We start from the raw sequence: 21,140 nt of genomic DNA, 5'->3' as shown, positions 1-21,140 counted from the left end.
ACTCAGAGTAACTGCAAAGCTGCATTCTTAATCACTCAACCTGTCTTTTTCATCAGATCAGTTGGAATAAAATTATTTTTATTATTATTATTGGTTTTGCACAGAAAGAAACCATTTTGACTAATAGACTTAAAGTTGACCAAAATCTAAGAACTTTTCATTAACTGAAACTACATTAAAACTATAAAGGATGAAAATCACTAATATGTGACTGAAACTAATTAGCATTTTTGTCTAGAAACTAAAACATGACTTCATCTAAAATAGCTGCCAAATTAACACTGTTTTGCATTGTCTGTTTAAGGCGAGGCTTTATAGAAACACACACACACACTGCCACGATGATGTAGTAACACAAGATGAAACTGTGTTGTTGATGTGTGATGTGCTTATTGTAGAAGGTAAGGAACCTATTTTAAATTAATGTTTGTAATTGTGCAGTTCTGTAAACAACACTGACAGTTCCAACACATTTTAATTAGTATATATATGTATATATATATATATATATATATATGTATATATATATATATATATATATATATATATATATATATATATATAATTAGGGTACTGGCAATAAAAAATATACTTTGTAACATTTTAGGAAAACATAAATGGTATTACCACATGATTAGTTTTAGCTGAAATGTACAGTAAGCTAGAAATCCCTGTTTTTCAGTAGCTTTTGAAATGATGTTATCCTATTACTGTAAATCAGCGAAACATCATCATCAGTGGTTATTTTACCCACGAGGATAACACATGAAAGTGTTAGAATATCTAACATGGTCCCCCCAGTGACATAAAGCTTTCAGAAGATTTTTCCTCCAAGTGTCATGTTGGCAAGGATCCACCCTGCTGAACTGTCCCAGAGCAAAACACTGAGCTGAATGCCATCCAGCTGCAGGGTTGCTGATCTGCTGACGCTGTCCTAACTTCGGTTGGAACAATACCAATTCATCAGACGGGACATGAACTTGTGTTTTGACAGGAAATGTCATGAAGTAGGATCAGTTTTTGCTTTGTTCGGCTATATTGTGGATTTATAATGTCTCTGTCTTTTTAACCAACACTCAAACAGAAAATACACTCTTTTGTCATCTATTGTGTACGATCTTTCTTATTCTTTCTTTGCGCCGACTTTTCTTTAAGGACTGACAGTAAGTGGGTATTTGTGCTTACTTGAGAACCTTTATCACCTTCTCAGGAACTGAAAGACCCTCAGTGTCGAGATGAGATGGCAGCTGCACGTGGGGCCCTGAAGAAAAACGCCACCATGCTGTACACGGCCTCACAGGCCTTCCTGCGCCACCCAGATGTGGCGGCCACACGTGCCAACCGAGACTACGTGTTCAAGCAGGTTCAGGAGGCCATAGGGGGCATTTCCAGTGCCGCTCAGGCTACCTCGCCCACTGATGAGAAGCACGGCCACGCCGGCATTGGAGAACTGGCTGCTGCCCTCAATGAATTCGATGTAAGTCAGCAAACATTATGTTCCTCTTTCAAATAGTACACCTAGCACATATATAGTGTGTATTCAGACTCTGGCATATTCTAACTTTGACAGCACCTGACCTTCAAGACAATTCTCTAAAGAACACACCTACATCTTCATTGTCTTAAAGCTCACAGAAACAGAAGCTCCTGAATGCACAAGCTGTTTTTCCCCCACATATAACTCTCTCACTTATGACTACATTATAGAACACACTGTGCTTAAATATAACAGCGGGGATACTATACATTTGTTGGCACATTAACACGATCTGACATTTTCAGGTCCAGCTCTCCTTCTGTCACTTCCTTTTCTGCCACACACAAAACTTTCACTCTTATCTAATTTTCATGGGACCTATATTGTGTGCATGTTAACATTTGCACTATCTACTGAGACATGACACATGTATTAGAAATGCTGCATGGCACATCAGGAGTTCTTATCTGCACCACTTTTGTGAAAGCTGCCAGTGTCGCTGCTCCACGGCCTTTCATACTGACTCATTCAATAACTGAATACAAACTCATTTTCAGTGTCACTCTAACATTTAAATACTACTTCTTATTTCTCTTTTATGTTTGACACACATGCAATCTTATTTTTGCTTGGAGCAGTCTTCTCCAAAGACATGATTCACTGCTGCCATCTAGTGGTTAGATACCGATGGTGAACTACTGACACGTTCAAGGCTTTTTGCTGTTTAGGCGATCATGTCTCCACAGGTCAGGAGGTGGGTTTAGGGGTTGGATCACGATCTGGAGCACTGCCAATGTTCATTACAAACATCCTCATGAAAACGCTGAATGCAAAACTGTCTCGGAGGGCAAGAAACCAGAGGTACTCTCTCTGAGGCCACTGAGGAAAGGGTGAAAGTAATACTTTATTCATGTAGAAGATTTTCTCAGATATAAGATGCACTTTCAGCCTTTCAAATATTTTTTTAAGACCTTGCAATTGTGTTAGCATATACATGTAGATTTTAGATATTTAAATTAATGCTGCACATTTCCATTTTAAGACCCTCAACAGCACAGAAGATTACAGCAATCTACTTCTCCCTTGGAGAGCTGATAAATATTCCAGCATTTTCAAGAATTTGACCCTTCTATAGCTATAAAAAAGGCTTCTAAGCAATCTAAGCAGCTCACTTCATTTTAATTTAATATTCATTGTGTTTTACTGTGATGTCTGGTCTTGGTGCGGCAATTTCCCTTTCTCCAACACAGTTTTCTCTGATAAGAGACAATAAAGTAACCTTGACATAAACTGCACTGTGATTTGGGTTGTGTAATGCATGGTTTTCCAATCACTGCAGCTCTATAGAATAGGTGCTAATTTTATGAATATTAAATCTTTTTATAGCCCCAAAGTGGCAATGTTGTCATCATTAGAAAGCATACCCGCTGCACCTGAGTGATATTTAATTTAATAGCACTTTTGGTATTGTATAGTGTTCCCAGAAGTTTAGCCTTGGCAGCAGAAAGCAGCAGCCTTATCTCTTGTTAAGCTTTTCCACTGAATTATATGACTTGCTACACACTTAATTCTGCGTTCTGCCTATTTTTCTCACCGGGATCAATAGTTATATCTTTCTTTAAATCATCTAATCTCGGTGTGTCAGCACAATCAGATCGGCTATTTGTTACAAACCCAGATTTTATTGCTAAAGATTGACAAATGTCACACAGTCATCTTTCTTCAACACGGAGGTACCTTACCCAGTTATTTTAAAGTAATGGACCTGAATACATTCTGCAGTTCTGCTCCTTTATTGCTCCACTTTAATGCCGATATAATTGAACTGCCAGGAGTCTTTAGGAAGATGCTTAAGAATAAAATAAGATCTGTATGTATCACAGGAACCAACCTCGGAGGACGTAGGGAGTTTACACACACTTTGAGTTTTGAGATGACAATTAGATTTGATGAATAAACCCGTACTCTTGAGATATTGTGTTAAATTACCGAAGTTTGGATGACATAACACACATGGGAAACAATAGACGCTATGTTTAAATTAAAAGAAAACATGCAAACTTGTAAGTACAATGGATTAGAAATTTTCAAGGCACTTCAACTCCAAGTGATATGAGATCAATTGCAGTAAATGCTCTGATTGGATCTGTAATTAGAGAGTGTTTTTGTGATTGACTAACTAGCCATAACTTGTATTTATTTTGTGGCAAATGTATTATATGTAATGCTGTGATCAATGACACAGTCAAAATACGTGACCTCTAGTTATAGACTCTTAGATGACATGATACTGTCTAATTTTCATATATTCTGATTTAATTTGAGCTGACCAGAACCGCATACATTTAGACATATACTTCCTATATACACTGCAGAGTTCTTCTTCTTTGGCAACATGCATCTTTCCCCACTCTAACGTTTTATTAAACTGTTTATATGCACTTTATAAGTACAATGCTTTATTTTTTAATAATGGAATGAACAAAGTCCATGGAAAATGTGCTGTACTTCTCAGTGTTACTGAGGACAAAGTTGCTACTTATCAATATATGAGTGACCCCTTGTGGTAATGTTTGGACATTGCAAGTAGTTTATCTTTTTCATTGAATGCTGCTGCTGTAAGGAGAATTGTCAGAACAGTAGTGTGAAAATTATAGACTCTATCATCTACTGAGCACAAAGGGCTTTGAGAAGAACTAAATTCTAGTTTCCGCTGAACCTGCTCTCCTGTTATGCTGCACGAGGCCTTGGCCGGTCTTAATCACATCGACTCTGTTTTTATGTAAAACAGTACAGACTTTTTGAAAAGCAAAAGACCTGAATAATTTGATTCTATTTGGCAGACAGGCAGACAGGCAGCAGTTAAATGAGACAAATTGCCCTTTGCTTAGCCCTCTGTGCTTGCCTGAAGCTGGAGCATGTTTAATTCCTAACTTACCACAGAGACACAGACTATGGTCAGATCCTCTCAGAATAGTAATGACCTGATATACTAGGCTATGAGACATCGCACTTGCAGAATTTTGTTCGCCGCACATATCTGCATGGGCTGCATGTTTTGTAAGTGGTTATGTTTGGTGTGAAGGACATGCACACATACATATGCAAGTTATTAAATAGTTTAATGCCCAGGGACCACAGATGCAAATTAGCTTTACCACCTACTCCGCATCATGGACTGCTTTGTGCATGGTGCCTGTTAAATAAATCAATAAATTAAACGAACAAACACATACAATGGTGCATATCATTTAGGGTATACAAACTATTGCAATATAATGATGCAATGGAGGCAGCTGTACACTGTTTTCCAGATAATCTTCACCACCACCTTCTTTTCATTTTTTTCTATCCATCCACACAAACCCTCGCATGCACGCTCGCTTTGTTTTTAGTAATTGAGTTCAGAGTTGGATGATTGCTTTTATCTGTTTTGGGGTGCTGCTCCCTGTCCTAAGTCAGCTTTGATCTGTAACTCATTCTTTGAGTCCTCTGCAATGGTTGGATGAATGGATGGCAGATTGGAGTGCAGCACACATACAGACTCAGATAGACAAAGCCGATCCAGAAAAAACAGCTTTTAATACATGGGGCTGGTTTCAGTTTATTTATTTCTTATTAACAGGGTGCTCATTTAATCAGTGGACATCAATGGAGTGAGTGAGTGTGGACAAGTTGTTCCCTCATTTTGATGATTGACTTTGTCTCCTTTATTCTCTGTTCTGTCACGAGTGTTTCTTACAGCCACTTTCAGTCAGACGGTACAGGACATTTTGGAACACAAGGATACAGAAACGTGTCAAGTGTTGACAATAACTCATATCCGTCTTACACTTACTGATGAATGAATAATCCGAAACAAATGTTCCTTTCCGGTTGACTGAAAAAAAGAACACAGCCTACCTAAATGCCAAGAATGTGCAGTCATCTGTAAGAACAGCACAACAACAGAGAGACATCAGTGAGAATATAGATTGGCTGCTCAGTGGATTATTTTCCAACTTTAATAAGGTAAAACATCCTGAGGACTCTGTATGTTTATGAAGGGCAATTGTGGCTCATATGCCACTCAAATGGAAATGGCAAGGATGTTGAGCACATTGCCTCAACAGCTCCTGAACATTTACGGTGTCGGTGACACGAAAGGTTAGACGGGATTTTTAAATGCAGAGCACAGATGCGGGTCTATAGCTGGAGTGAAAGGGCAGCTTATGAATAAGACAAGAAAGAGGGGATGACCTCATCTGTACTTCTTTTTAACTGACACCCAGAATTATTTTGGAATGAGTCAACTTAGGACACGAAGGTACAAGATCTATTAAGAGAGAAAGGGGAGGTCAGCATTAGTTCAAATTCACTCAATTTCAATGTCGTTTGGCATATAACAAAGAGGCGACATCAACCTGCCCTGCCTCCACCTTTTACCTTTAAGAGTTTGGCATCAAATATATTACGAGGGTTTCTTTTCTGAATGCTGTGTGTGCGTTGTGAAAGTTTTGCTTGCAAAAATGCACCTTTTACGTATTATATATCTATATTATATTTATATTTTTCGTAATATTTCCATTTTCTTAACATTTTAATTATTAACAATCATTTTGAAAGCATTCTATGTAGAAGTTGTCACATACTGTTTATTAACACAACTTTCAAACTTTGCCATTTTGATGCTACTTGACATATTTGCGCTTTTGTCTGTGCTGTCTGTCATTTTTCTAGCTTTTTGACTAATGGTAAGTTTCTACACCAATGTACATCTTTTTTATTATTATGATGAAATATAATCTGTGATTTGAGGGCAGATTATCAGGGATACCATCCCCCTTTTTTAGAAAAATGATCAAAATCCATCCCCCTTGTAAAGCTGCCATCCCCCCTCTCCATCCCCTTGCAGCAGAGCGAGTATAGGGACAGAGGGGTTGTATAGCTGAATATGTTAGTCTACGCTGCCTGAGTCATTGATCCTTTATCTGGCCCCGGCCGTGGCTCTGAAATATCTGTAACCTAACTGCGCCGTGTATTGATAAATCCATCACGCTGTCCATAGTGCTGAAGTAGCAGAAGCATTTGTAATTGCAACTATTTCTCAGTCCTGCCTTTTTGTTAGTTTCATCTTGGATCTATAATATTTGCTAAACTATAAAGCTAAGGGGAGGGGGGAGTCATCCTTTGGACATTTCTCTAGTCTTGGGTGGATGAAGCAAACCAGGTCAATCTGAAAAAAGTGATCAAATCACCTACTATAACATTGGTCAGTTCTTATTGATAAGGCATCCACATCCATAGTCTTTTCACCAAGTACCGTCCTGGACTGATTCAATTGTTGCAATAACAGTCGGCAGTCAGAGCTTTAACACAACAGTCCTCAAATAGTTTCTATTATTGAGGTCACAGTCAGGTTTTAGGAAAGGCGGCACAGAATTTGAGGATGGCCACCTTAAAATTCGCTACGCAGGAAAAGCCCTGTCATGTTGGAATGAAAGTCTTTATTTGGGGATCTGAGCTCAGTGGGAGGACAGATGGAGTCAGGGCCCTACGGGTATGTGGGTAAAGACACACTGTAGCACACACAGGCGTAGATTTTTAGGTCACAGCACACATACACAGAGTAGCAATTCTGTTAGATTTAAAGAACTCAAAATATGCAAGTGTAGTGTAGTTATGAATTCATTGTAGCAAATATCGACAGGTATAATAAGTTAGTTTTATAGTGCTGGTAATATCCCTATTTTATTTACTGCATGTACACAAAGATAGGTCTTTTTCTGAGCAGCACTGGTCACTATCTGTGAGCATTTACATGCAGGCAGGAAACAGACAACTGTAACTCTGTACCTCTCACCTTGCAACTGCCGTGTACATTTTAATATGCAAAGAAATCGCTCTTTGTCTCCCTGTCATTTTCCCACTGTGTGCCTCCTTATCTTTATACAGTTAAAAGCATGCGATAAAGGCTTTTAAAATTGTGACTCTGTTGGTCTCTCCCGCTGTCTCACACTCATTTGAAGTGCCACACATAAAGACATCAGCTTGTGAGCAGCTGTAAAGTAAGTACTTATACTTTACTCATAGACTTCTTTTATATTAGTGTGAAGAAATACAAGATACACCATGACTCGGGTAATGTAAGTGAGCTAGGAAAGCCCTGCCTGTACAAGAATGAGGTCTTTGCTTTTACTTCTCTGCTGGTGCTGCCTTCCATTAGATGAGCCAAGGAGAGTGGGGAGAAGATGGGGATGACGTCTTTTAACATAATTGTGATCGCATCAAAATGATTACCCTGTCGCCGCTCCTTCTCTCTCTACCAGCAAATTAAATTTGCCTCTTTCTGAGCAGGGAATTGGAAGGTTTTTTTTGTGTGATTATGTCAAATTCGGCCAAGCGATATGTCCTTCGTGTGTCATATCTGCTTTGGTCGGAACAATGCAAACAGGTGGTCAAAGGTGGAGCTGTTCAATACATAAGCCTCAGAAGGAAGCATGCAGTATGTTCACATCATAACCAGCAGATGGCAGTGTTTAATTACTTTCATCACTTATCCATCCTCTCCCTCTCTTTATTCCCCACCCTCTCTCAAGCTTTTCCATTTTTATCTTTTTTTGCTGCAAGTCCTTAGAAACAGAGATTCTCAGTCTGGCTCATTCTCAGCTCACAGCAAGAGCCTACTTCACCTTGTATGGTTTTGTGCCATTAATGAGATGGTAGCTATCTTCTGATGACGAGCTGGTCTGATGTATGTAGACCCTTGAAACGAGCTTAGTCAAAGGGAATTCGGTATTAGAGTTTGGCAGACACAGCCTCGTCGATCTGACCCCTCGGCCCACATCTGCTGGATAATAACGCTCTCCTCTCTGCCACATGCCTGCAGAGAGAGAACAACACAGTGAGCAGACCTGTGCCGCACGCTTCCTCATCCCAGCCCTGTTGTGTCATTACAACTCTGGTACACCTACAGCTATCTGGAAAAAAAAAAACCACACACACAGTGAATGGGGCTCAGTTGATGTGTACTGTATACACATACACACACAAGCACAGGCACACACAGACAGTCATTTCATTCACACACAAACACGCATACACTAGCAGAGCATAGTTATGAGCCCGCGGCAGAGATCCAAGTCGCACTGGATCATTTTTACCATGGTTTTTGTTTCCATCTGCTTGTCCTCTACCTCCTTTTTCTTTTTCAGGGGGTTATTTACACAGCATCTTTCTTACTCCCCCTCACCTCTCCTTCTCCTTTTCCCTCTCTCTCTCCCTTTCGCGCTTTGTTCTCATTGTCTGATGTACCTTGAACCAACAGAGGTGTTTGAAATGCTTACATGCATACTCTGAGCCCATTTGGTAGCAGCATTGTATTTTCATGCAAAACTCTCCTCTCTATATATTGCAGGGCCTGTAGTCACACTGCACAAGCATATGCCCCATCCTCTCTCTGCATACATTATAGGCTAACTATAACCGGATTTACTTGCTAGCTCAGGGAAAGTGTGCATGACAGCCAGTCCTTTGAATCTCACTGCGAGCAAGCATTGCTTCCAAGTGTAAGTCGCTTTCGGGAATGCTGCATGCGTCCATCTGTGCAGTGACAGGTAATTGACCACGTTTATATTTACGGGATGACGCACGGAGACGGTCCTTGAATTACAGCTGATTTCGGAATTTCAATAAACATGATAGACATCAAACCAGTGAGGAGAAGCTGATCTTCCTTTTTTTTTTGGTCTGTCTGTCATTCTTTTTTTTGAGCCTGCGTATGAAGATAGACGTCTGCTTTTCTTTTAGGGAGTTCGTTTTCATTCTTCCCTTGCCAACAAGATGGATTTCTTTCTCTGGCATTATGAGCAACATGCACGATAGATGGGCTCTTCATTGTTAGTGTGTGCACAGTGACTGCCCAGTGATGACCTTTTCCGCGTGCTCCGTTTGTGTATGAGACGACGCCGAGCCAACCTCAGAGAAACAGTGGCTGGAGAGCAGCCCCGCTCTAATGTATGTAGATGTATTCCTAACTGAGGGATAGCTTTCTTGGTAATTGCTATATCAATCTGTGCACTCCTATCCTTGCTGTCTCATTTCAGACTCTCTCTTATTTCTCTCCTGCTTTCCTCTTCCTCTCTTTCACACATGCGCGTGCCCAGACACACACGCAGACTCTGCTGCTTTTCTCCCTCTGCATTGTCCCCCCCCCCCCCCGATTTTTCTCTCTCCTTGACTCACATTGATTCGTCTTGAACATGTGGGTGCTCAACACATTCTTTAGCTGCCTGTGAGAAGCTGGCATAGAGGAAAACAGTATATCCCAAAACATTACACCTACAGATACTTGCCGGGGAAGGTCAAACACGAACACGCACAGATGCACACATCATGTAGAGATGCGAACAGATCCCGAGCATTAATAACAGCATCGAACACTATGCCAAGTGGCAGTGTTATTGACAAGAACCCCGTTGTGTTCAATATAACTCCACTCCCTCCGTCATTTTCACCTTGGCTGAGCCATGTGTTAGCCCAGAGGTGCACCACTAAATTACGACATCCTCTGCCTGCCGATTGAAACACTGCCTCATTCTCCATGGACAGATGCACCTGTCAAGAGAAATATGAATAGGGGAACTAAGCTGAAGTAATGGGACATGACCAGGGAGATAGAGAGGTATTGGTTTGTTTGTTGCTGTACAGTAATTAGCCACTGCCTGTCTTGTCGTGATGGCAATGAGGCACGGGAGAGCTGTGGAGGGAGCAGGAGAGTGGGAGGGGGGGTCATTGGTAAACAGGATTCAAAGATCCATACTAGTTACAGTCGGTGCTTGTAGCCTTGGGTCCATCGGATCAGCCTCTCCACTTTCTTTTTACATAAACCTCACTTTTGGAATTACTCAGCTCTTCTTGTTTATCTCCAGTTATAGATTTCGTCTTGTTAGATTAGACTGACTGATGCGGTGCCAAGGCACTTTGGCAGCTTGCATTTACATGTCTCGATAATGCACGCAACACAGTGAAAGTACTTTAGGACATTTATCACAATACATCAGATGGTTTATCATAACAATGCATCCTCAAGTATCCCCAGCCTTCTGAGGCTTGCTTTAATTTATCTCTGTTAGTATTGCATGTTATAAGCAAAATTCACACCGCTTTTCTTGGCTCACATTCTCAGTTAGAAGGAAAGAAAATGATTAACGGAGTGTTTTTCGAGTATATTCCAACCACTCTCTCCATATATAGACAGCCACCCTAAATTAAATGGCAACAACATACAACTTGAATTGCCTCACTGCATCTTCTGACCTCTCTCAGCATAAAACTCTTGGGAGGTGATTTCTGAGTAGGTGCAGCAAATTACTTTTTCTTTTTTTTCTTTTTATAAATGGTATCTTGCCTTCCAGTCAAGGTCTTCTCTGTAGGAGCCCCACCTGCCAGCCTGCCCACTCAGCTCTGTTCAATCTCATGGATGCAGGGCCCGCTGGCTCTTGTACATACACTACATGTAGTGTATGCAAGCACAAAAACACACACAAGCGCAAACACACTCCCAAGCCATTGTCCAGTTTTACCATTGGAGCAAAGGCTAAGGTTTAGAATGAATTCCCCTCTTGTCAATTTTGTCTCATTTTATAAGGGTAAATGCACGAACATAAAAGCAAGGTTAGGGGGCCTACCTTTGCTTTAGGCCAATTTGACCATCCTCTTCAGCTACACAACGCTAAAGTACTCTGTAAAAGGTTTTGATGACTTTCTGAAATACACTATTTCCTCCCACACATACTCTTTCATTATCTCTGGACAATAATATGGCCATGTGAATGAATACACACAAACACGGAGTCCTGCTGTGGAGGCTAGCTTTTCTGCAAAGGCATATATCTGGCAGGGAACTCCTGGTGGATTTGAGACAAAACCTAACCGAAAGATTATAAATGAGCCGCTTGTCTGATTTTCAGTCTCCATGTTGCTAAGCTAAGCTCCCTACCTCAAAGTCTGACTGTATAGAAATGCAAAGTAGTTTCTTTCCTCTCGACACAATTCGACAGACATTCTGTGGTGTAAACATTTTAGAAGACCTAAAAAAAAATCCTCTACAGATTTTAGGTGCCAGTTGTTGTTTTTTCCTTTATATCTACATGTACTGCACTCAGCATTGGGCAGTGAAACAGTATAGCACACATGTAGCAAACTTTTTAAATTATGCTTAGTGGTTTCCAGCAAGCATTAATTTATAGTGTTTTTTTAATAGCTTGATAAACCTGAGGCATACAGAGGGTGTACAGTCTGTTAGGGGATGGATGAGCTCTCAACAGCCTTGAAGGGAAGTGGCATTGCCTTAGAGAATACCAGACACACACTGAAGAATTTTAATTCACACTAAGGTAGAAAAACCTCAATTCAGAGATGGCTAACTTAAGTTACCTGTAGATAGTTTAGGAGATATACAGGAAAGCTATTCACACTCAGCTAAGAGCTACAAAGGAGATGCTTTGGTGCCAGATCGTGATAAAGCTATTACAATGTGCTGTGTGTTATGTGAAAGGCCCTGGGGTCAATTGTTTTTTGGATTGATAAACAGTCAGAAAGATGAATGGATAGATATATAGAGTGGCTGCTTTTATTTAAAGCCAGTAAAAATCAGTTCTCTTCTCTTCACTGGAGCTGAAGTTAAAGCAGCCAAAGGAAGTACTGACTTTGAATTAATAACACACCATCAATTGTGCGCTCCAGCAGGACTGTTCCCCTGATACACTGGGCTTGATTTTTTTTTCTCTTATTCACCTTAACTTTAAGCAGTCACAAAAATACTTAAGCAGCTCGGCTAGGATTCAGATAGGCAAGAGAAACCAACCAATAGCCAAGCCGGCATGTTTGAATAGTGCAGCACTTAGAAACGTTCTAATTTCCCCCTGTGGCTTCCAGAACGGAAGAGATGCCCCATATCCCTGATCTATGTTTGGAAGAAGCACTAATGCACCAGTGAAGTTGCTTAGATGAGGGTAGCTTTGTTGACAGGCCAATTTAGCTGTCATTTTGAGATAATGGAGTGTTCTGTGGCAGTAAGTACATCCGCATAGAGCGATGATCCAGAGCCCAGCTCTCCCAGATCCTAACTAAAGCCAGTTCCTCTCCTCTGGTTTCTTTTTTTGTTTGTTTTCTAACTCTGAAAAAAAAAAAGCTCAGAGTTGGACTCCTATGAATGGGTGAGCATTTTTAACCCTATAAAGCCAGTGTATCACATTTGATATACACGTTTTTGAGCCCTCTACATCATCAGTGCGAATTTTTTTATACATGTGTTGAAGATAAACAAACAACATATTGCACAAAAATATCGGATGTAGCAAAAAGTATATGCAGGTTCCACTGGTGGATATGTCATTGCTGAGTGAAAACGTCATATCAGCACACACACATACATCAGATGTATGATGTTGTGTTATATGATAAAAAAAAAATATTTAGCATGTTTGTGGAAAATGTTAAAAGTAAAGTCAAAGTCTTAGTAGGTTGAAAATGTTAGGTTATATATGTTTTTGGTAGTTCTAGAAAAACAAACAAATTGCACAAAAAGACCCGATGTATCAAATATGATACAAATCAGAATTCACATATGCAAATTGATATTGTTTTTTTAAATTGTTTTTTTTTATTTGTCAGCAGGTTCAATAAACACTGTTTTTCTTAAAAATTGAATTTTCTGGCAAACATTTCATGGTTCAGGCTTTAAAGGGTTAATATGATATATAAAGCTTCTGCTTAATCAGACAAAAATACAACCAAAAAACTGAAACTCCCTCAAGGACAAAGAGCTGTTCCCATTATCAAGATGTCAAGTTTAAGTTCTCATTAAACTGTCCTTTTGATGATCTCAAGGTTTAATGCAATGGGTTCAGGAGGTGTTTTCTTTTCAACTCGAAAGTTGAAAAGAAAACACTTGAATGGTTACTTAGCATAGTTGTGTTTTATGTCTGACGAATGCTCTTCTCTCATCAGCATAGCTTTCATTGTCAAGACTTCTTTTCGCAGCAGTGAAATTGACTGCTCTCTTTCATGCACTTGCTTTGCCGGCATTATGTCTTCATCTTGTTAGTTCCACATCTTTTGCCTTCATCCCTTTTCCGGTCTTCCAAATCTCATAATGGTGCCCACTAACGCGTCTGCAGCATATACATCGCCATTGTGCGCAATTGTTTTCTCCCTTTCAGCCACAATGGCAACCAATAGCAAGCACGTTTTGGCTGAAGGTTTGCGAGCTTCTTCTGCATCTTTCAAAAGCTGCAGCAGTTAAATGGGAAACTTTTCGGAAATGATTCTGCCTTCCTTGCCAAGACCACTGGCTGCCCGTTCCCCCATCCCCCATTGCCTCTCCACACAGAGGTAAATACCCAGTTGCACATTCACCAGTGGATGCTCTGCTGATACATTCCTTCTCATTTCGCAAATCATGTGAAACCCAAACAAACTATTAAACATCAAACAAATGACTGTAAATCTTGAGTTAAAGGCCGTGATATAATCTGCCTGTGTGGAAACAGTGTGCAGTTTCACTGATCTAAAGCGTTTCATGCTTTGCAAATAAGAAAGTGAGTGATGTGGAAAATATTATTTGCAAATTCACTGCCAGCCTTGTTCTTTTGTGCTTCCTTTGCATCAACCCCTAATTCTATTAAATCCAAGTTCAGTGGGGTGTCTTGGTCTTTCAGTCTGGTAGTACAAATAACATGGCCGTGTTTCATGCTGTGCCGCTGCCTCATTGTCTGCTATTTTAACATTTTTTTCTTCAGTGTTGTATCATATTCATTTGATTTGTTAAAGAAGCTGACAGTTCCTCTCAACTCAAATGTTTAAAATGGGCCAGGGTTGGAAGGGTGATTTTAATTTATTTGCCTGTGGGCAGATGTTAAAGGTGCCCTGCAGAGTTATTTTTATTATTTCAATACGCAAACCACTTTACCTCCATCGTTACTTATTAAAATGTATTTAATGTATCCTTGAGGTCTAACGAACATTTTGAATGCATTTCCTTCCTCAAACTATTTGCAAACCTGATGTTTTAAGCATTTTATGTCTTATAGGCATGCTAACCAAGTAGCTGCCTTCCTCTTCCATGCCTCTGCTGATGCCCCACTGTGCTGCTTGGTACATTGAAGCCACCTATAGATCAATTAAGTTATATGAAGATGTTTGAAAGACTGTGTCTCATGTCCACCACGTACCTCCTGCTGTGCAAGGATACCAGGAATAATGAATAAAGGAGTGATGAGTCCACACCTCCAGTACAACAGTTGAGTCTTGTCAGTATCTGTAACATATACCTTTAACATTAGAGTTTACCAAACAAAATGAGTTTTACTACTGCTCTCATTGAAAACAGAAGTCTACAGTCTTAAGTCTAAATGTTCATAGTCATGCCGGACAAACTTATGAGACAAAATACTGTTATTTATTTACATTGTTTTAGGTTGTTTTCACACTTGCCTTGTTTAGTTGAGTTAAATCAAACCTTGGAGCATTGACAACCTTGGTGCACTTCGTTTTGGCAGGTGTGAGCACAGTAATTGCACTTGGGTACGGACCAAAACAACCAGACCGAAACCCCCTCCAAACAAACTCTGGACTGGTTGATTTGTGGTGTAAATGTGATCCGACCTTGATCCGACCCAACTACCAGGTGTGCTTTGGATTCTGCAATGTGGCAGATCACATAAACTGTAGCAGCTTGCGTAGTCGTAGCAGTAACATCTAACTGTAGAATTGCACGTCCAGCATCAGTCTAAACACAAGATGTTCTTTCTGTATTTCCTTTCATGCTCCCGCTCCAGACACACCTTTACCACCTGGCCATTCTCACAGGGTTTGCAGTGATGCATTTTTGTTTGCTTGGAGCTTTCTTTGTATGAAAAGAAACTCAACCATGGAAAAAAAAACCTCATTTACTGATTTGGACCACCACTAAGGTTTCAACAACACTCAACGACGAGAAATGCAGCATGCACCTTCCAGTATTAATTCAAGAGTATTATTACTATCTATAGGTTAGCATAACATTGTACTCATCATCAGTTGTGCTGAGGAAATAGAAGACTTTCCAAACGACAAAAAAACCTTCCCGTTGTACTTTTTCTAGACTCTCTGTGTGACTTCTTCTTGTGCAAGACCTCTCAGTTGCACCGGCTATAGGTCACATCCCTCATCCCATAATAAGCACAACAATGTCAGACATTTAGGCCAGGTCACCATGTGGGTTTAACCATGAGAGGCTCTGCAAAACAAGAGACAGTTGTAATGGATTATTGGGGTAAAGACACTGAATGATCACCTTTAAATAGTGATTGATAGTCAGGTTAAAGTTTGACCATTAAAATGTGTCTGAGACTTGCATTTTTGTGGTCTAATTGTGTAAGAAATTGTGCCCTCTATCTACAATGACAAGGATGGGTACAATGTTACTGACATATAGCTACTCTGACCAACACTATAACAATAAATCCCAGGTCGGAAAATATGGAATCTTCCCTTTGCTTTTCTGCAGCATATACAGTATAGGAACATGTCCTCGAGATTTTTTTTTCTTTATAGAGGGGATGCCTTTGTGAAGTCCCAGAAGCCATTGTGTGGAGTGCTGATTTTGAGAACAGCTGATTTGTAAAAAAGTGTAAAGAGTGAAGGAGGCTGGGTCATTGGGAGGGACAGAGGCAGTGTCTAGGAGAATGATTTCTATTGAAGGGGTGGCAGCGAGTGGGGTTTGAGGTTATCATTTTGCGAGACAGAATTTGAAAAAGCAGAAAATGAAATGAGAACTGCATTCATATTCAAATTGACCCCATGTGCCTGCACGGTTTTCAATTATGGGGGATATGTATATTTATGTCTGCTCCAAAGAAATCTGGACAGGGCCGGTCGATGCTTTTGTAAGGCTGAGCATCACAAGTATCTGATGTGTTATTCTGCTGACAGTCCGAGGCCCGTACTTACATTGACAGAATAATATGAACATTGAAAGTATACATACATACATACATATAGTGCTCTGTGATGCATCAGCCCCTATGCGGTCTATTGCATACACTATATTAATTAAATTATAAATAGTGTATTATTTATTTCACATCATGAGTGGACAAGGGAGGACATGCACATGATACAAAAAAAACAAAAGACAGAGTCATTAAAAAGGATACAAATCTGTCTGATGAAGAATCAGACAGCATTGGAAAAAGATTTAATTCCTTCTCACCGGTGTTCTTTCTCTCACTGCCAGCCCACCAGCAAAAGTTTCAGTACTTCAGATTGCCAGTCCGCCCTAGGGCATGCTAGTAAAAACCTTGAGCCCTGACTCCTCTAACATGACTGCCGAACATCTCTCTCTCCTCACTTCTGTTCTTTTGCTGTGTTACTCCATTTCTCAACAGTGTGTGAAGAAGTAAGAACTTTCTTCTTTCAGAAGCAAAATAAAAGGGAAACAAACAAGAACATTATTAAATACAGTTTTGATTTTCTTTTACATATTCTTTAGAAAGCCTTCAAACAAGTGGTGCTACTGTAACCAGTTTCTAATAGTCTTAATCAGTTTATTCTTTCAATTTTTTGCATTTTTCTCAGACTGCGGTATTTGTTATCAGTCGTTCTTAAGTTGGAAAGTTAAAAATGTAATTTTGATTTCACTAGCTCTTTATACACATCATTCCTAAGGCCTTTGCAACTACTAGTTCCTTTCAAACTAGTGATTTGCTAAATAATTTGCACAAGCAAAAAACATGAAGGACTGTCTTCGTTCATAAAGACTTAAGTAACATGTAATTTGGTGGCTTGAAAATGTCACTACCACAGTCAAAAGCCTTGTATTTTAATGTCAGTTTCATAACACACCCTGAAAATGTTTTTTTTTTTTTTTTTTACTGACCTCAGGTCGTTTCTCTTTTCACCTTGCTAAAGTGATATAAAGGTGCACTCTAAGACCCCCTGACATCACTGGTTTGTGTGGTTACTGATGCAAAAGTACATATTTCTGACCACACCTAACTTATAACCAGAGAGGAGGCAGTGCAATGTTGCTTTTCAGCCAGGCGTGAAGTTAGTCTTTAAAGAGTGATTCTAACATATGTCAGTTCAGATATGACAAATATAGTATTACCTTTTTTAGCCTCTTACTTTAAATGAGTTTATTAGGCCACCATTACAGGTGGCATGTTTCCACAAACACGCTTCATCTGGCCCAATTCAGCTCACCTACGCTCCATCTGTTTGGTCATTTTTTTTTAGTTGCCAGGAGTTAGGAGGATCAGGTACAAACCAAGATGGGACGAACGGAGCCACCACACTGACCTACATTTCAGCTCTTCAGAAACCCATGGGTGACGTCCCGGACACTATCCCTTTGTTTTACAGTCTTTGGGTGCAACCAGCTCCTGACCTTTAGAGACATCTGTAATCTGACAAGCAAATCACTCACAGGCCTTTAAAGTGTAATGATGCCATAACTGTCCATCAGTAATATACAGAGTTGTGTTGTAGCAGCTACGGCAAACATAAAAGCTGTTGTCACTGTGTGTGTCCATGTCAGAGAGCACAACAGGAGATATACGGTGTCATGGCAACACCTCTGGCTACATAGACGGAGTGTGTCCACTGTGTGTAACATAATTTCCCCAGGTCACTGTGGACATTCAGATTGAGACTGGTCTAAATCTTGATTAGGACATAGGGGCTTCATTCTGACTCATTGCTACAGAGGAAATGAGAGGGTCTGCTGAGTAATTAGTGAAGTTCTTTTCTCTCCAACCATCTCTATTCGGCTAGCCCCAAAGAGCAAAAGGAAGGACAAAGAAATGTGAATTTAAATGTTAATTGCATCTTCATATCCCTGTAATTTCTAATTGCCTTTACTTTTCATACCTGCAGTGAACAAAATGAGAATGAGCCATGATGGCAATTATAACTCACCAAACCTCTGTAGCGTACTATATATCTCGCTCAGTCTTTTGTTTGTTTTGCAGAGAAGATGTGCCATGTTGCTATTACTGTGAAATTGGGGAAGCTAGTTTGTAGTCCTTGAAAAATGGGATGTCCTTGAGTTTTCCTGACATGTTCCTATACTTTTGCTATTACTTTTTGCAGTCGCAACAGCTCCACTGGGTCCTATGGCCACAGCCAGGAATAAACTGCCATGTCATCCACTATCTCTGTACTCCTTTTCTATGGCGCCTATATATGGGCAACACCCGAGTGCAGGAACTCAGGCTGTAACATCTGCCTATTTGCACGTTGTGCAGCTGGAGGCAGGGGACATTATAAGCCATTTCCCCCACACACCAAGATCATGCAATCCCATCTAATGCTCCCCTCATTATGATGTAGACAGTCCCAGCCTGGAGTTAACTCAATACCAGCACAGAGAAGCCCCCGGCTAATGGGGTAATGTCACGCAAGTGGGTGGTCACGTGTGTAATACAAATATCTTCCTATATCCACTTTATATGTATTTCTAATGCACTCAGGTGTTCTTTTTTTGCTGGCTTTCAGCAAGTGGAGAAAAAGATCTGTCACATATGATGATGAGATAACCGAAAATAAAATATAACATTATTATGACTTTTTTCTTTTCCCACTGTTTCAGTGAAGGCAGTAGGCATCTGGCGGTTGTGGCATTATCAGTACTTTTACTTACTGACATTTTGGCCCCGGCTAAAGTGTGAAGGCCACTGTCACAGGTATTTAGAGATTGGTTCCAAGAGAGCGAGGTGGTGATTTCTGTCTGTAACAAGATCTTATGGGTAACACAGACTCTAGAGGTCAGTTAATCGCCTCTTCTCCTCAAGCACTGTTGCAGAATCTCAGAAGACTGATTGATGTGCAGTCGTTGTCCTTGTGCCCCCCCCCCCCCCCCCCCTTGCTGTTGTTAGCCAGCGCACATAATCATTAACACTACCAACAACGAGTCTCCCTTAAGGACTAAAACCTGAAGATTGTTACCAATGTCTCAGTGAAAAGCTGCTATACCTGTCTTCTGCGAGGCTTCTACCAATTACATGCTGTGGTAAATCTCTCATTTATTGTTTTACAATTACAACTGACTTTTTACAACAACAAAAAACAAAAACTAAAAGAACAGCCTACACTGCCTACAAAAATAAAACCAATGGCATCTTAATAATTCTTAAAAATATATGAAATATATTTACAGTATAAGCTCAAACAAATCGCTGCTCACAGAGAGATACAAGTAAATGCCTATGAGAGGTTTTTTGCTCTAATAAATTGTAATTAAAATCATATACAGTATGTAATGGCATTCCTTAATTGCTCAAAAAGTAGCAATTATGATTTATCAGTGGTGCACGTATCGATTTTGTGAGCACAACTCACGGTGGACACAAGGTGTGTCACTTTCTGCATCCTCAGTCAAGCAGCGCAGCAGAGCAAAGACAAACAGGCCCATAGAGACGTGCAGCAACAGCACAAAGGGTGCAAGATGACTTTATATTAATTAAGTAATATCAGTTTTAAATTTGAAAAGCATCACCACAGTTAAAGTTGCAACAACAATATCATCGTCCATTATGATGTTTTACTGTTAAAATTGTCATATGTTGATTGGGTAGACATCAGCCATCCCCAGTAACAATAATACTATTGACTTATAGTTGTTTCTTTATGAAGTTACACAGCCAAGAAAACCCTGCGAATTGTAACTGTTAGTAAGTGGTCTGCAAATAGAAATAACTTTTGCTGTATTGGAAAGGTGAACTTTGGCTTAAGTAATCAGATACTTTGGCAAGTTAGTTGTATTTTTGGAGAACCGTGTTGTTGTTTTCAGTAACTCACCAAGACATTATTATCTCCCCATCATCTGGCCTCCCACGTATAGTGGAGCAGACTGACTTCCAGAAACATTGATTCCGCCTATCTCCAAAACACATCAAATGAGATTAGTGAGGGAGATGGCAGGTGTGTCTTTGCTGATGACCCCCAGTATGTGTCCTCTTTTAAACAACTGGACACATGCTGTCAAACGACCATCTGTACGACTTGCTCCTGCTTGTTTGGCAGCTTCCACCTGCTGGAACATAACAACACTGCTGATTGCCGTTAGACGGACAAATCATTAAATAAAGCACAGTGAACTCAGTAACCCTGTGACAGTTTGCCTGCAGTTGTCATGCTATTTTGCCATCGTACATTCATCCGTAGTCAACTAAGTTTTGACAGCAATTTTATTAGTATGTCAAAACTATTACATGATTCTATCAGAAGCATTTTGTATGTAGACAATAAGGAGATATTTCCTTGACTTTCCATGACAGTGAAATGCATTTTAATATTTTAAAATATTTGACCCATTAATGACATCTGTGCATATTGGAGTTATGTGCTTTCAGTCATTCAGTGGTGCAGGGGTAAAGTGAAAAAACTATTTAAATGACAGCTGAGAGATGCAGCAGGTGAGTTCATTAAACACTCTTCAGCCAGGATGATCCCTGGTTGACAGCCAGCCTCGTGAACATAAACCAGTGAGTTCATTGGATAATCACTGAGAGGCCCATACCCGGTGTGATTAGAAAATTAGAATGATAATTGTCTGGCTGCTTGAACTTGCACTAAAAGCTTCATTTGACATGCAGTTTGCTCACTGGCCTTAATGGCTTTAAATCCACAGGAACCCGAG

At 40.0% G+C, this 21,140-nt stretch overlaps 1 protein-coding gene across 2 annotated transcripts in view; it reads left to right on the top strand.

Moving 5' to 3' along the window:
* ctnna2 (catenin (cadherin-associated protein), alpha 2) overlaps positions 1-21,140 on the top strand; it is a 352,125-nt gene that overhangs the window by 65,956 nt on the left and 265,029 nt on the right. For both annotated transcript variants that reach the window (XM_059337500.1, XM_059337510.1), the window contains one exon: positions 1,211-1,477. In XM_059337500.1, the coding sequence (XP_059193483.1) occupies positions 1,211-1,477 (267 nt within the window). The remainder of the gene's footprint in view (positions 1-1,210; positions 1,478-21,140) is intronic.

This window comes from Centropristis striata, chromosome 1 (genome assembly GCF_030273125.1).
Source record: "Centropristis striata isolate RG_2023a ecotype Rhode Island chromosome 1, C.striata_1.0, whole genome shotgun sequence".
In the NCBI taxonomy this organism is placed as follows: domain Eukaryota; kingdom Metazoa; phylum Chordata; class Actinopteri; order Perciformes; family Serranidae; genus Centropristis; species Centropristis striata.
This window is presented reverse-complemented; position numbering and strand designations above follow the sequence as displayed.